Raw genomic sequence first — 12,355 nt, 5'->3', positions numbered from 1 at the left:
CGTCTGAAAGCGATCTCAGCAGACTTGCTCTTCCCCATCGGAGTTTGCTTCTTTGTGTTGTTCGTCGCCCCCCTGGACGTGCTCTTCGAGTCAACTGTGTTGTGGCTTTTTTTTTGTGTGTGCGGTCGGCATCGTCTTGCTGGTGGGAACCCAGTACACGCCACCCTGTGCGTTTTTTCTATCTGTGTGTGTGTGTGCGTTCTGTTTCTACCCCCCCCCCTCCCCCTTCTCACCCAGTGAAACGCACACACACGCATACACGCACGCGGCATCCTACGACTCACTGAGTACGTCTCTCTCTTCCTTTCCTTCTCCTTTCCTCTTTTCCAATCTTCTCATCCTCTTTGTGTTTTCTGTTGTCGTTGCTCTCTTCCTTGATTGCACACACACACACACACACACACACACACACACACACACACACATCCGTATACATACAGGGTGCTCTTTCTACCTGGGCGCAATCAGGTTGCACTTGAAGGGTTTTGGTGCGCCGTGCCGGTTGTGGTTGAACTGCCCTCCTCTTCTTGTTGGTGCTGCCTCTTCTTGCGGTGCGTTCTCCTTTATCGAACCATGTTCCACTCGCTGTATCGTCTGTGCCAGTGTGCCAAGCTCTCGTTTACTATCTTGGTGCTCTCTGTGTGTATCCTGCCATGCGTGGACGTCCTTGCTAGAGCGCAGGCAGAAGATGCTGCGCCAGAAATCTTGTACGTGCGCGGCTGCCGCGACGGTGCGGCTGAGGCACGGGAGACGACCGGTTGCTTTGCGGCACGCGCCGGCGCGTCCGTATCGTCGCCGACTGCACTGGCCCCAATCGCGAGTGTCACGCTCTCCTTGCAGGGTGTGCACCTTCCGTCAGAGGTTCGAGACACGGACAACGGTGACTCGCAGGCGGTACTGCACCGGGTGCTGCTGCAGGAGCATCGCCGTCCACCGCTGCTTGGTCAGGAGCAGAGCGAAGCCGACACACGCCTGCTAGAGAAGATTGTCCTGACCTGCAGCCGACCCACGGCTTCGCTGGTGTTCCCTACACAGCTGATCTCGTGCGAGCTGGAAAACCCGCTTCTCAGCCTCGCTGGCGTGGAGAGCATGACACCGCAGCTGTTGCGGCTGGTGAGCCAGCCGATGTGGTTCGACGTACGTCTTGAGGAGCGACGCAGCGGCGAGGAAGCTTACCGCACCGTTACCGTACTGCGCCGTGCGGTGGAGTTGCGGGTGAGCAACACGACAAGCGCCAAAGACGAGACGGCCGCCGAGACGCCGCGGGGGCACGCAGAGAAGGTGTCATGGGAGGAGGTGCGTCAGCACCCACTGGAGCGTCTGTACGCGCCGTTGCCCGCGTCTCAGGACCGCGCCAAGCGCGCGGACGAGCCGTACGATGGCGACGGCGCAGCGAATGGCGATGAGATGTGGGCGGAGCTCGGTATCGGCGGCCTCAAGCGTGAGCTCCGCACACTGTTCCGCCGCGTCTTTCTCTCTCGGCTTCCGTCTTTGGCACCGCTCGCCGAAGCGTTGCATCTGCAGCACGTGCGCGGTGTCATTCTCTACGGACCGCCCGGGAACGGCAAAACCCTCATTGCGCGCAACTTGTTCCGCTTGCTGGGCCCTAACACGCGCCTCTCCGTCGTGAACGCGGCGGACATCTTGTCGAAGTTTGTCGGCGAGTCGGAAAAGAACTTGCGGGACGTGTTCGAGGGATACGACATCGGCACGACATCCAAGGAGGAGACAGCGCAGCAGGAGAACGAGAGGTTTGACCGTTCGGCGCACAAGAGGAGTGACGCAACGAAGAAGGGTGCGCTGCTGGTGCTCGTGATTGACGAGTTCGAGGCGCTCTTCCGCCGCCGCGGCCACTCTAGCGATGAGAGCTCTGCCAAGGCAGTGTACGACGGTGTGACGAACACACTGCTGTCTCTCATGGACGGCGTGAAGAGCCGGAACGACCTGCTGGTTGTCGGCTTGACGAATCGGCTGCAGGCGATCGACTCGGCGCTGCTCCGTCCTGGCCGTTTTGAGGTGCTCATCGAGATCCCCGCGCCGGACGTCCCTGGCCGCGAGGACATCTTTTTCATTCACACAGCGCGGCTGCGGGAGCAGAATTTCCTGGCACCCGACGTGGTTCTGCGAGATCTGGCACTGGAAAGCGGCGGTTTTTCCGGGTCTGACATTGCCGGCACGGTGCGCTCTGCCCTGAGCTACGCGTTGCTGCGGTATCGCAGGGATGGGCTCTTCCAGGGCGGCCCGCAGAGCAAGGAGGCCAACGAGGGTTCTTCTGGCTTGGCGGACGCGGAGATGATTGGCCACCGCGCAGGCGACGTTGGCGGGCTTGATCTTGAGGGCACAGGGGGGAGTGGCAGCATGAGCTCATCCGCCTCGTCGCCTTCGCTGTTCAAAGTAACGCGGGAGGACTTTGAGCACGCCTTCAAGGACATCCGCAGTGCCAAAGATGAGACATCTGTGCTGTCGCAGCTCTCCGCTGACGGCGACAGGGCCAGTGCCGAGATTGTCGACCACGATGGCACCGTGAGCAATAACATCAAGAGGGCGACTGCGGTGATTGAGCGCGTGATGAAGAGCAACCGCACCGTGACAGGAATGCTCGTCATCACCGGAGCCCCAGGCACCGGTAAATCCACCGTGGCCCGAGCCCTCACCCGCGTCTACGACTTCACAACGGTGCGCTACCTCTCCTGCCGTCGCGTGGCGCAGCTGCCCGATCACGAGGAGCAACTGGGAAAGCTGCGGGACGCTCTCAACGACGCCTCGCACACAGAAAGTGGGATCGTGGTCCTCGACGACTACGATGTTCTCGTCGGCGTCATGGGTACCGGTGGCTACGCCGGGAACACGCTGCGCAGCTTGCTGTACGAGTACATGCACCGCTCGGGGGGCGTAAGCCGTGCCTTGGTCGCAAACTCACCGTTGGCGGTCGCTGATGAGGCAGGAGGTAACGTGGCTATGAACGCTGAAAGCCGTGTCTCGGCAGATCGCAACCACCGCATACTGGTGCTCACGTCATCCCTATCGTCGGTTCTACAGCAGTTTTCTTTCGATGCGCACCTGCGCGTGCATCCAGTGCTGCGACGCGGGGCAGAAGCCCTGCTGCAGGAGTATCGCGTGGCAGATCCAGTGCAATCAGTCAAGGCGGCAGCGGCCTACCCGGTGTCGATGAGCTACCGCACATTTCTCCGCATCACGGACATGTCCCTGCAGCGGTGGGTGCAGGAGGTCGAAAACACAGCGGCTGCCATTGGCGACTCGCAGTCGAGCGACGTGGAGTCGTCGGAGTCGACGATGGAGTTGCCGGCATACTTTGCCACGTCTGATCAGATGCGCGCCGTCTACAACGAGATGCGCGCGAGGCAGGTGGCTGCGAACTTTTACGCGGTGGGCGACGATGCCGCCAGTCACAGCTTTGTCCCCGCAGTGCGCACCACAGTGGCAGATATGGGGCTGATTGACCCGTACCAAGGCTGGGGGGGCGAGGGTAGCGACGATGAGGACGGCAAGGAGGCCGCGGTGGACGTAGACGAGCTTGTGGGCGCTGCGGATGAACTACTGTGGTAGCTTCTCATGTCGGATGCTGATTTTGAGAGGTTGGTGGATGACCGTCCCCTGCGGACTTTTTTCTACCTTCTGCTCCCCCCTTCCTCCTCCTCTAGGACGGAGGGGGTGGGGGGTGGGTGGGCACCCCTCAGTGCGTCGTGTCGCAGGGCCCAGCACACACACCACTCTGTGTGTGCGTGTGTGGCTGTGGGGAAGCGAGCCAGCCCCCCAACCCCTAAACCCCTGCCAAGTGCCCCAGCCACCTCGGGTGGTGGCGGGGCCCAGCACCGACGACGTAGGGGAGGTCAGAGCGATGTATCGCTGCTGATGTCGCTGGTGAGGTTGTGGAGGGCGTGGCGTCGGAGCGGCCAGCGTGGCTCGAACACATCTCCCCCCTCTCCCTCCCCCTCCGGGGCCCTCACTCTGCCCAGCGGTGCAGGGAGCCTGCGCCACTCTCAAGGAGGGTGCGGCTGTGTAGCGCTTGGGACGGAGGCCGTACCCAGGTGACTGTGTCGGCGCAGTGCTGTACCGCGTATGCCTACCGCTGCCTCGCGCCAGGCCATGTGGGCCGCTGTGACGGGGCCGGCTGGAGGGGAGTGGAGTGGCGTGCAGCTCGCGTTGCACGGGCAGAGCAAGGGGCACCGTTTCACAAGTACATTCCTCCTCACCCTCACGAGCCTCTTCCCTGTGGGTGAGCCAAGGAGGGCGTGAGAGTGCTCCACAGGCATGTGTGATTGTTGAGGCAGCCTTGGTAGACAGAGGTCAAATCGTAATGTCGCGCGCGGCGAGTTGCCGAGAGCAAGCGAGAGAGACGCGGCGCCGCTTTTGACTGTCCCTCATCCCGTTCACATCATTGACGCATTTTCGTTTAGGAAACAGCAACCAACGGCGTAGCAGCACAGAAAGGAGAAAAATGCGCTCGCCGCCATCGCTACCTTCTTCGGCGTGTCGTCTTTCCGACACGCCGCTGGATCAGGTGAAAGGGGCGTTGCGCACTGCGGTTTTTGCGCCGAGTGCGGGAGGGGCTGCCCAGCAGCACCGTGGATTGCGCTCGCGGGGGGCTCCTCAATCTGTACGAGGTGCTTCTCAGCGGTGCCGTCGCATTGCTGTTTTGTTGTTTGCACCGCATCCATTACTGCCCGCGACGCGCCATTCACGGACTGCCTGTTTGTTGCACTCTTTTCTTCTCCTTCCCTCCCTTTTCCGGCGTGAACGTACGTGTATTGGGTCTGGTGGTGGCGGTGTTCTCTGGCGAGCGTGCACAAACGCCCGAGTCGTGAGCACGGAGCACATGCACGCAAAGCAAAGTTGGAAGTATACAGTTAGACGAGAAACAGAGAGTGAGGCGAGACACTCACACGGCTGCGCCCAGGCTGACACGCCCGAACACACTCGCTCAGTCGTAGGTTCCTCGAAGACAGTCACAAACAAGCGAAGAGTTGGGGCAGAATGCGGTGCGTGTCGCGTGTCTTTTTCTGCGCTGCTGCCTCGACGGCCAACGGTGCCGGGGCAGCCTCCAAGGCTGCCGCAGCTGTTGCTGCCCCTCCGTCCACTCTGCCCGTCTTCAAGACTCGACCGATCTACATGGATAATCAGGCCACCACCCCGCTGGACCCCCGCGTGCTGGATGCGATGTTGCCCTACATGACGGAGGAGTACGGCAACCCGAACAGTCGCACCCATCAGTACGGCTGGAGCGCTGAGGAGGCGGTCGAGAAGGCGCGCAAGCAGGTCGCTGATTTGATTGGCGCAAGCCCAAAGGAGATCTTCTTCACTAGTGGCGCGACGGAGTGCAACAACATCGCCATCAAGGGCGTCGGCAACTTCCTCAAGGCCAAGAAGAACCACATCATCACGCTACAGACCGAGCACAAGTGCGTGCTCGACTCGTGCCGCTACCTGGAGATGGAGGGCTTCGAGGTGACTTACCTGCCGGTGCAGAAGAACGGAATTTTGGACCTGAAGGTGTTGGAGGCGGCGATCAAGCCCACCACATGCCTCGTCTCCTGCATGGCGGCGCACAACGAGATTGGCGTGCTGCAGCCCATCCGCGAGATCGGGGCGCTGTGCCACTCCAAGAAGGTCCTCTTCCACACCGACGCGGCACAAGCTCTGGGCAAGGTCAAGGTCGACGTGAACGCCGACAACATTGATGTCATGTCAATGTCCTCGCATAAGGTTTACGGTCCGAAAGGCTGCGGTGCCCTCTACGTGCGGCGTCGCCCGCGCGTGCGCATTCGCTCCCCTGTCAGCGGCGGCGGGCAGGAGCGTGGCGTTCGGAGCGGCACCGTCGCGACTGCGCTCGTTGTCGGCATGGGCGCTGCTTGTGAGGTTGCCATGAAGGAGTGGGAGCGCGACGCGGCGCACACGCAGAGGCTGCAGGAACGTCTGCTGAACGGACTACAGAGTCGCCTGTCACACCTTGTCGTGAACGGTGACTTGAAAAACCGTCTGCCGGGAAACCTAAACATCAGCTTCTCCTGTGTGGAGGGCGAGAGTTTGCTCATGGGCATGAAGGATGTGGCGGTGTCAAGCGGTAGCGCCTGCACGAGCGCATCGCTCGAGCCCAGCTACGTCCTCCGCGCCCTAGGCGTTGACGCTGAAAACGCGCACACCTCCATCCGCTTTGGCATTGGCCGCTTTACCACTGCGAAGGAGGTGGACCTCGTCATCGAGGAGTGCGTCAAGAACGTCGAGCGCCTGCGCGAGTTATCGCCGCTGTGGGATTTGATGCAGGAGGGCAAGACGCTTGCGGACGTGCAGTGGCGTTAGCTTTGATGCACTACTATCAAAAGCACAGGAGAGCAGAGAGAACTTGTGGCACCTGGCCAACGGGCGGAGACGGAGGGAGCGAGAGCGAGCGAGAGAGACACGCAGAGGCCAGTTTTGGGTAACCGAGGCAAGCGTGAGTCAAGATCCATATGTGCACGCTTGATGATACCCCTCTTCCTCCATAAAGTTTGCACTTGCAACCCTCCTCACACTTTTTTGTCCTCGGAGGCCACACGTGTCCATCCCTCTCTCCCCCACTCGCTCTATGCCTGTATCTGCGCGTGCGGGCGAGGTCTTCGGTGTGCTTGCAACGTATTAGTCTACGACTACCCACGTCTATGTTGTTGTTGCCTTCTTATGTTTACCATTCTTTGGCTCAGGATACTTTGCTGGTCGATCGGTGTGCCGCCGATTTGTGTCTTATCCTCCCCGGCACCACCCCTGTTGTACACACTCCCCCACTCCCCCCCCCCGATCGCCATCTGATGCTGGCTGCTGACCGTGCTTCTCGTGCTGCAGCTGTTGCTGTGCTGATGAATCCGATTGCTCGCGCGCGCATTCCCTCTTGTCCCTCAGGCACAAGGATTTCTGCGTTTGTCTCGCAATACCCATGGGTGCACCTGCTTGTGCTGGGCCTTGGTGCAACTGCCTTTTGAGAATGAGAAGGACGCGTGGCCTCTACTCGTTCAGCCTCTTCCATTTCTCCCTGTGTGCGCCTGTATCGGATTTGCCCATGTTCCTTTCTCTAGACGGCGGTTGGGCTGTGGGTAGGCCAAAGGTGCTGGAGGAGGGGGAGAGACACCGGAGCGAACCGGGGTGCCTTCTTCCACGGGGGTATTCTGTGCGGGCCTCTCTATGAGCGTGGCGGAGCGAGCAGACATGCTGCATTAGCCGGGGGCGAGGCGGGGTGCAAGATATCTCTCTCTGTGTGGGTGCGGGTGTGTGAGGTCTCTGAGAGGAGAGAGAGGGTGGTGGTGGTGGGGAATGAAACATGCGCACGGCCCATTACGTCAGTCACACACACACACACATCTTTTTCTTTCTGTTTTGTTCTCCATCGCGTATTCCCGTTTTTCTTTTGTTCCGTCGCGTTGGCTCTGTGACGAGTGGGTGCCACCGTGGCCACAGGCCCGTCTTCTTGCAAACGGGTATTATGAGCGATACGGCAGCAGAGGGCCCTGCGTGATTTTGGGGCGCGTGCGCGTCAACGAAGCCGTTTTCGATCCTTCCTGCGACTATGTGTGGTACGCCTGCTGCGAGCTCTTATCCATCCGTAACGCCCCCCTCCCCTCCTCTACGTCTGTTTTGCCGTGCCACTGTAACTGCCTGCGCACCGTGTGTGCCTGCCGATGAGTGCATCTGATTGCGTTGGCGTGTTTGTCCCGCCTATTCACACTCCACTGCCCTCCCCCCAACCCACCCCATCGCTATGACGACGACGACAACTAACCCCGCTGAAAGAAAGGGGGAAGAGAGCGTTGTCTCTTCTTGCACTGTTCACGTTTGTTTTTGGTGTGCGCTCTCTCCGTTACTGTACGCACATACGCAGGAAAAGAGTATTTGCTTGCCTGAGCGTGTGCTCGTCAGCCGCTGCGTGGCTCTGCCGTTGTCGTTGTCGTGCCGTTGTGCCGTTGTGCCGTTGTGTCTGTGCTGTCTTCTTCATGGGTTGGCACCCGTCTCCCTCTTTGTCCATTTCTCTCTCTCTCCCCCCACCTTTGAGCATTGTCGAAGCGAGCGCTGAGAAGCTGGTCATCGGTGTTGCAGGGCAGAGCCAGAGGGCAGCAATGGCCTGGCAACCCCACCACCGACCTCTACCCCCGACCCTCTCTTTGTCGGCCTTCGCGGAGATGAAGAGCGAGGCGATGGAGATGTCAAAGGAGAAAATGTGACGGCGAGGATTGCACGCGAGGCTGTACGTAGCGTGCGGCAGCTACCGAACTTCACGATGCTGCCGAATCATCTCTTCTAGCATACGTTGCCACAGTTTCCACAACTCTCCACGTACCTTTTTCGTTCCTCTTGTCATTGCTGTGACTTGCCAACACATCTCTGCCAACATGTACGGCGGTAGGTGGTGAGCCACTTCTTTCCTTTTTTTTCTAGGGCTTTTCACTCGTTCTGCCCTCACAGGAGGGAATCATGCCAGGCATGAGTGACCGCCTCAAGGACAGGCTGAAGCAGATGGCTCGGCAGACCCCCAACGGGTACCGTAAGCAGCGCCCCGGCAGCGGCCCACGGCACTTCGCCGACGACAACTACCCTTTTCACGCAAAGCGGCCGCGTGACGAGGAGGAGGAAGGGCCGCAGAGTAGCAAGTCCGGCAGCAGCCGTGTTCACAGTGGCAAGGAGGCGGGAAAGAGCGCCAGCGGCGACGGGGAGGGCGAGGTGCTCGGTGTCATCCCGAAGATCACCCTCGAAGACATGGGCGGCTTGGCCAAGGAGCTGCCGGTAATAAAAGAGCTCATTGAGCTGCCCGTCCGCATGCCGCACCTCTTTAACTGCCTCGGTGCAGATCCGCCGTGCGGCGTCCTGCTGCATGGCCCGCCGGGTGTCGGCAAGACAAAGCTCGTCCACGCCATCGCCGGCTCGCTGCAGGTGCCCCTCTTTTTTGTCGCGGCGCCAGAGATCGTCTCCGGCATCAGCGGTGACAGCGAGGCAAAGCTGAGGAACTTGTTCATGGACGCCATAGCGGCGGCGCCGAGCATTGTTTTCATCGACGAGATCGACACCATCGCGGGCCGTCGCGAGGACGCCCAGCGCGCAATGGAGAGTCGCATCGTTGGACAGCTGCTTACGTGCATGGATCAGGTGTCGCAGGCCTGGCGACAGCACAACAAGGTGGTTTGCGTCATGGGGGCGACAAACCGCCCAGAGGCGTTGGACACGGCGCTGCGCCGCGCCGGCCGGTTCGATCGGGAAATTGCCCTCGGCATCCCCTCAATCGACGAGCGACAGAGCATCCTCAGTATCATCTGCGCGAAAATCAACTTGTCCGACGGCGTCGATTTCTTTGAGCTCGCCAACATGACCCCCGGCTACGTCGGCGCAGACCTGCACCTTCTCGTCAAGGAGGCTTGCATCCTCGCCATCCGCCGCAAGTACAAGGAGCTGGACGAGCGTGGCGCTGTGGACGATGTAAAGACGGAAGAGCTCTCCGGGTTCTGCGTCACATTCGATGAGCTGAAGGAGGCGACGACGCGGGTGCAGCCGTCGGCGATGCGAGAGGGCTTCACGACGATCCCGAACGTCTCGTGGGACGACGTCGGCGCCCTCGAGGACGTGCGCGAGGAGCTCATGACCAGCATCTTGCAGCCTATCCGCGCCCCGAAGTTGCATCACCGCTTCGGTCTCGACCACCCCGTCGGCGTGCTGCTCTACGGCCCACCGGGCTGCGGCAAGACGCTGGTCGCAAAGGCAATCGCGAACCAATCGGGCGCCAACTTTATCTCCATCAAGGGTCCAGAGCTGCTCAACAAGTTCGTTGGCGAGAGTGAGCGCAGCGTGCGCATGGTCTTCGCGCGTGGGCGGGCCAGCGCCCCATGCGTCCTCTTTTTCGACGAGCTGGATGCACTGGCACCGCGCCGCGGGTCGGACCGGGCAAACCCGAGCAGCGAGCGCGTAGTGAACCAGCTGCTGACCGAGCTGGACGGTGTGGAGGGGCGCAAGGATGTTTACGTGATCGGGGCCACGAACCGCCCCGATATGATCGATTCTGCCATGCTGCGCCCAGGTCGCCTGGACAAACTGTTATACGTGCCGCTGCCGTCGCCTGCGCAGCGTGAATCGATTCTGCGGACGCACGCCCGCAAGTACCCGGTGGATGCCGAGGTGAGCCTGGAAAGGCTGGCGCATGACGAGCGGCTCACCGGCTTCAGCGGCGCCGACTTGGCCGCCCTAATGCGCGAGGCGTCGCTGACCGCACTGAAGGGCGTGTACAAGTCCCACACGAAAGACGAGCTGGAGGAGCTGGAGCGCGACATCACCGGCAAGAGCGCCGATACGGCGGATCTGCCCACCATTACGGCAGACAACTTCGAGGCGAGCTTGGCAAAGATCAAGCCGTCGGTGTCTGCGGCGGATCGGGCAAATTATGAGAACATGAGCATCGAGATACGCAACAACGCCAAGAATACCGACTAAGACGAGACATGCCCCGCGCTCGCAGGGTGACCTGAGCTGCTGCTGTTGCTGCTGCTTGCGCGTCTTGCCTTGTGATCACCGCCCCCCCTCTTCCTCCTCTTGCGTTGCCAAGGAAATGCGCCTTGTCGCTCTTCGTGAGAGCTGATGTCTCTCTCTCACTCGTGTGTGTGTGTGTGTATGTGTGTGCGTGTGCGTTTTTTCAGATCCGATCATCCCACTCTCACCGGTGCATACGCGCATATACGTACCCCACCTCTCTGCGCTGATATCCTGCGTGTACGGCTATGCACGACTGGAAAGCACAGCAGCGAGAGAGGAGGCGGTGCACTGCCTCAAGGACAAGCGGCCGCACACGCGTCCGTGTGTGAGACGGGCCAAGCGATACGCCAATGCGTGTTGGCCGCGTGCGCGCTTTGCTTGGAACGAGCACCGAACGACGATGGCCGATACGGCGCTCTCCGGCCTCCCTTTTTCTCGATGGATAAAGTGCTCTGTTTCTCTGACTCGCTTCCCTCCTTGGCGCAGGTGCTCTGTGGACAACGGAACAACGTGTCCAGACGTCCTGCCTACTCCGTACCCATGCCCCTACACGCAAAAAGATGTTCCTTGCCGTGCTTGTGTGCCGGACTTCTTGCTACTGCGGCTGTCGTGTTCTTCTTCCTCCCCCGCCTCGAGCGCCTTCGCCTTCTTTTCCTTTCCATCAATGCCAATAGCAGGAAACCGATAAGGCAAGAGTAGCACGGCATGCTGCGTCGGTGCTTCTCACGGCTTGAGGTCCCGCGCCCCGCTGTGGAGCGCCGCAAGCGCCGCGGCCGTGCTGAGGTCGGCGGGGCCAAAAAGGTCGGGTCTCGCAACCCTGGAATGCCCGACCTACCCAAGAGTGCTGGCGGATACGTTTTCCAGCAGCTGCGACCGCGCCTGCCGATTCGCTGGCAATACGGCTGGCGGTGGAGCAGTCTCAAAGCGGTCTGGGTGGGGGGCTGGTCATCGTTTATCTGCTATGTAGCGTACGTCATGTTCTTCAAGTATACAGACAGCGAGATTGCGGAACAGGCGACTCAGTACACCTATGTGCGCAACGACCGTGGGGACGTGGTGGACATCGGTTTCAAGCCCATCGTAGACGCCGGAAGGCGGGCCCGCCGCCGTGCTGACCGGCTGCTTGATCCCGACGAGCGGGACTAGCGGAGAACAGGCGAGAGAAGAGGAGGGGTGGGCTGGCAGAACGGGGAGGAGGGAAGCTGCTGCTTTGTGCACAGCGTCCTTCCTCGGAGGTGTTTGACACGACAGACCTTTTTTTTTTCTTCCTTTAGCGGTGGGTCGAAGTTCTGCCCTCCTGTCCCCCCCCCCTGGGGGTGGGTGGGTGTGCTTGTTTGTCGTCGTTGTACCACTTTTAGTCGCACGGTGTCGCGAGCGGGCGCCTTCTCAGCTGCCTTTCTTTCTCTTGAATCACAGGTACAACCGTAAGATAATTGCCGGCAAGAGCACAAGGTTGAATGACTTCGACACTACGATCATGCCACGCCACGCCTGGCTCTCTCTACGAAGTACCTCCTTCCTCCTCGACGCCACATGGGTTGCCGAACTCGACAGTTTCGTTTGTTCGGTGTGCCGAGGGGCAACAGAAGTGGCAGCGTGTCGCGCCACACGGAGGCGCAGCCTCATACGGGCGCATCAGCGGACTTTGAAGCACCGCAAGTCGATCAAGCTGTGCTTGTGACGTTCCCACTGTCTTTCGCTGATTCTGCTCTCCGGCGATCTCGCGTTGCGCTGCTCCTTTTTTTTTCATCTTGTTCGTGTGTGCATTTTTGCCTTCATATCGCCGATGGGTGGCGGAAAGGCGTCCCTTCGACTACGTGTAGGTGTAGTCTGCGCGGTTACGGTCGGGCCACTGGCT

The 12,355-nt window shown here is 60.5% G+C and overlaps 4 protein-coding genes across 4 annotated transcripts; all 4 read left to right on the top strand.

The window, feature by feature from the left end:
• Window positions 1-573: 573 nt before the first annotated feature.
• Window positions 574-3,567, top strand: LINJ_27_0940 (putative vesicular-fusion ATPase-like protein; the record flags this gene model as incomplete). Its single annotated transcript, XM_001466305.1, has 1 exon — window positions 574-3,567. One exon carries the CDS (start codon window positions 574-576, stop codon window positions 3,565-3,567), a length of 2,994 nt encoding a protein of 997 aa, XP_001466342.1.
• A 1,428-nt stretch (window positions 3,568-4,995) lies between these two features.
• LINJ_27_0930 (putative cysteine desulfurase) lies at window positions 4,996-6,318 on the top strand (the record flags this gene model as incomplete). Its single annotated transcript, XM_001466304.1, has 1 exon — window positions 4,996-6,318. One exon carries the CDS (start codon window positions 4,996-4,998, stop codon window positions 6,316-6,318), a length of 1,323 nt encoding a protein of 440 aa, XP_001466341.1.
• Window positions 6,319-8,457: 2,139 nt separating this feature from the next.
• On the top strand, window positions 8,458-10,458 carry LINJ_27_0920 (putative vesicular transport protein (CDC48 homologue); the record flags this gene model as incomplete). Its single annotated transcript, XM_001466303.1, has 1 exon — window positions 8,458-10,458. The coding sequence occupies one exon, from the start codon at window positions 8,458-8,460 to the stop codon at window positions 10,456-10,458; it is 2,001 nt and encodes a 666-aa protein (XP_001466340.1).
• A 744-nt stretch (window positions 10,459-11,202) lies between these two features.
• On the top strand, window positions 11,203-11,643 carry LINJ_27_0910 (conserved hypothetical protein; the record flags this gene model as incomplete). The annotated part of the gene is made up of 1 exon (XM_001466302.1): window positions 11,203-11,643. One exon carries the CDS (start codon window positions 11,203-11,205, stop codon window positions 11,641-11,643), a length of 441 nt encoding a protein of 146 aa, XP_001466339.1.
• Window positions 11,644-12,355: the final 712 nt, after the last annotated feature.

This window comes from Leishmania infantum, chromosome 27 (genome assembly GCF_000002875.2).
Source record: "Leishmania infantum JPCM5 genome chromosome 27".
NCBI lineage: Eukaryota > Euglenozoa > Kinetoplastea > Trypanosomatida > Trypanosomatidae > Leishmania > Leishmania infantum.
The sequence above is the reverse complement of the archived record's forward strand: the minus strand, read 5'-3'. Positions and strand labels throughout refer to the sequence as shown.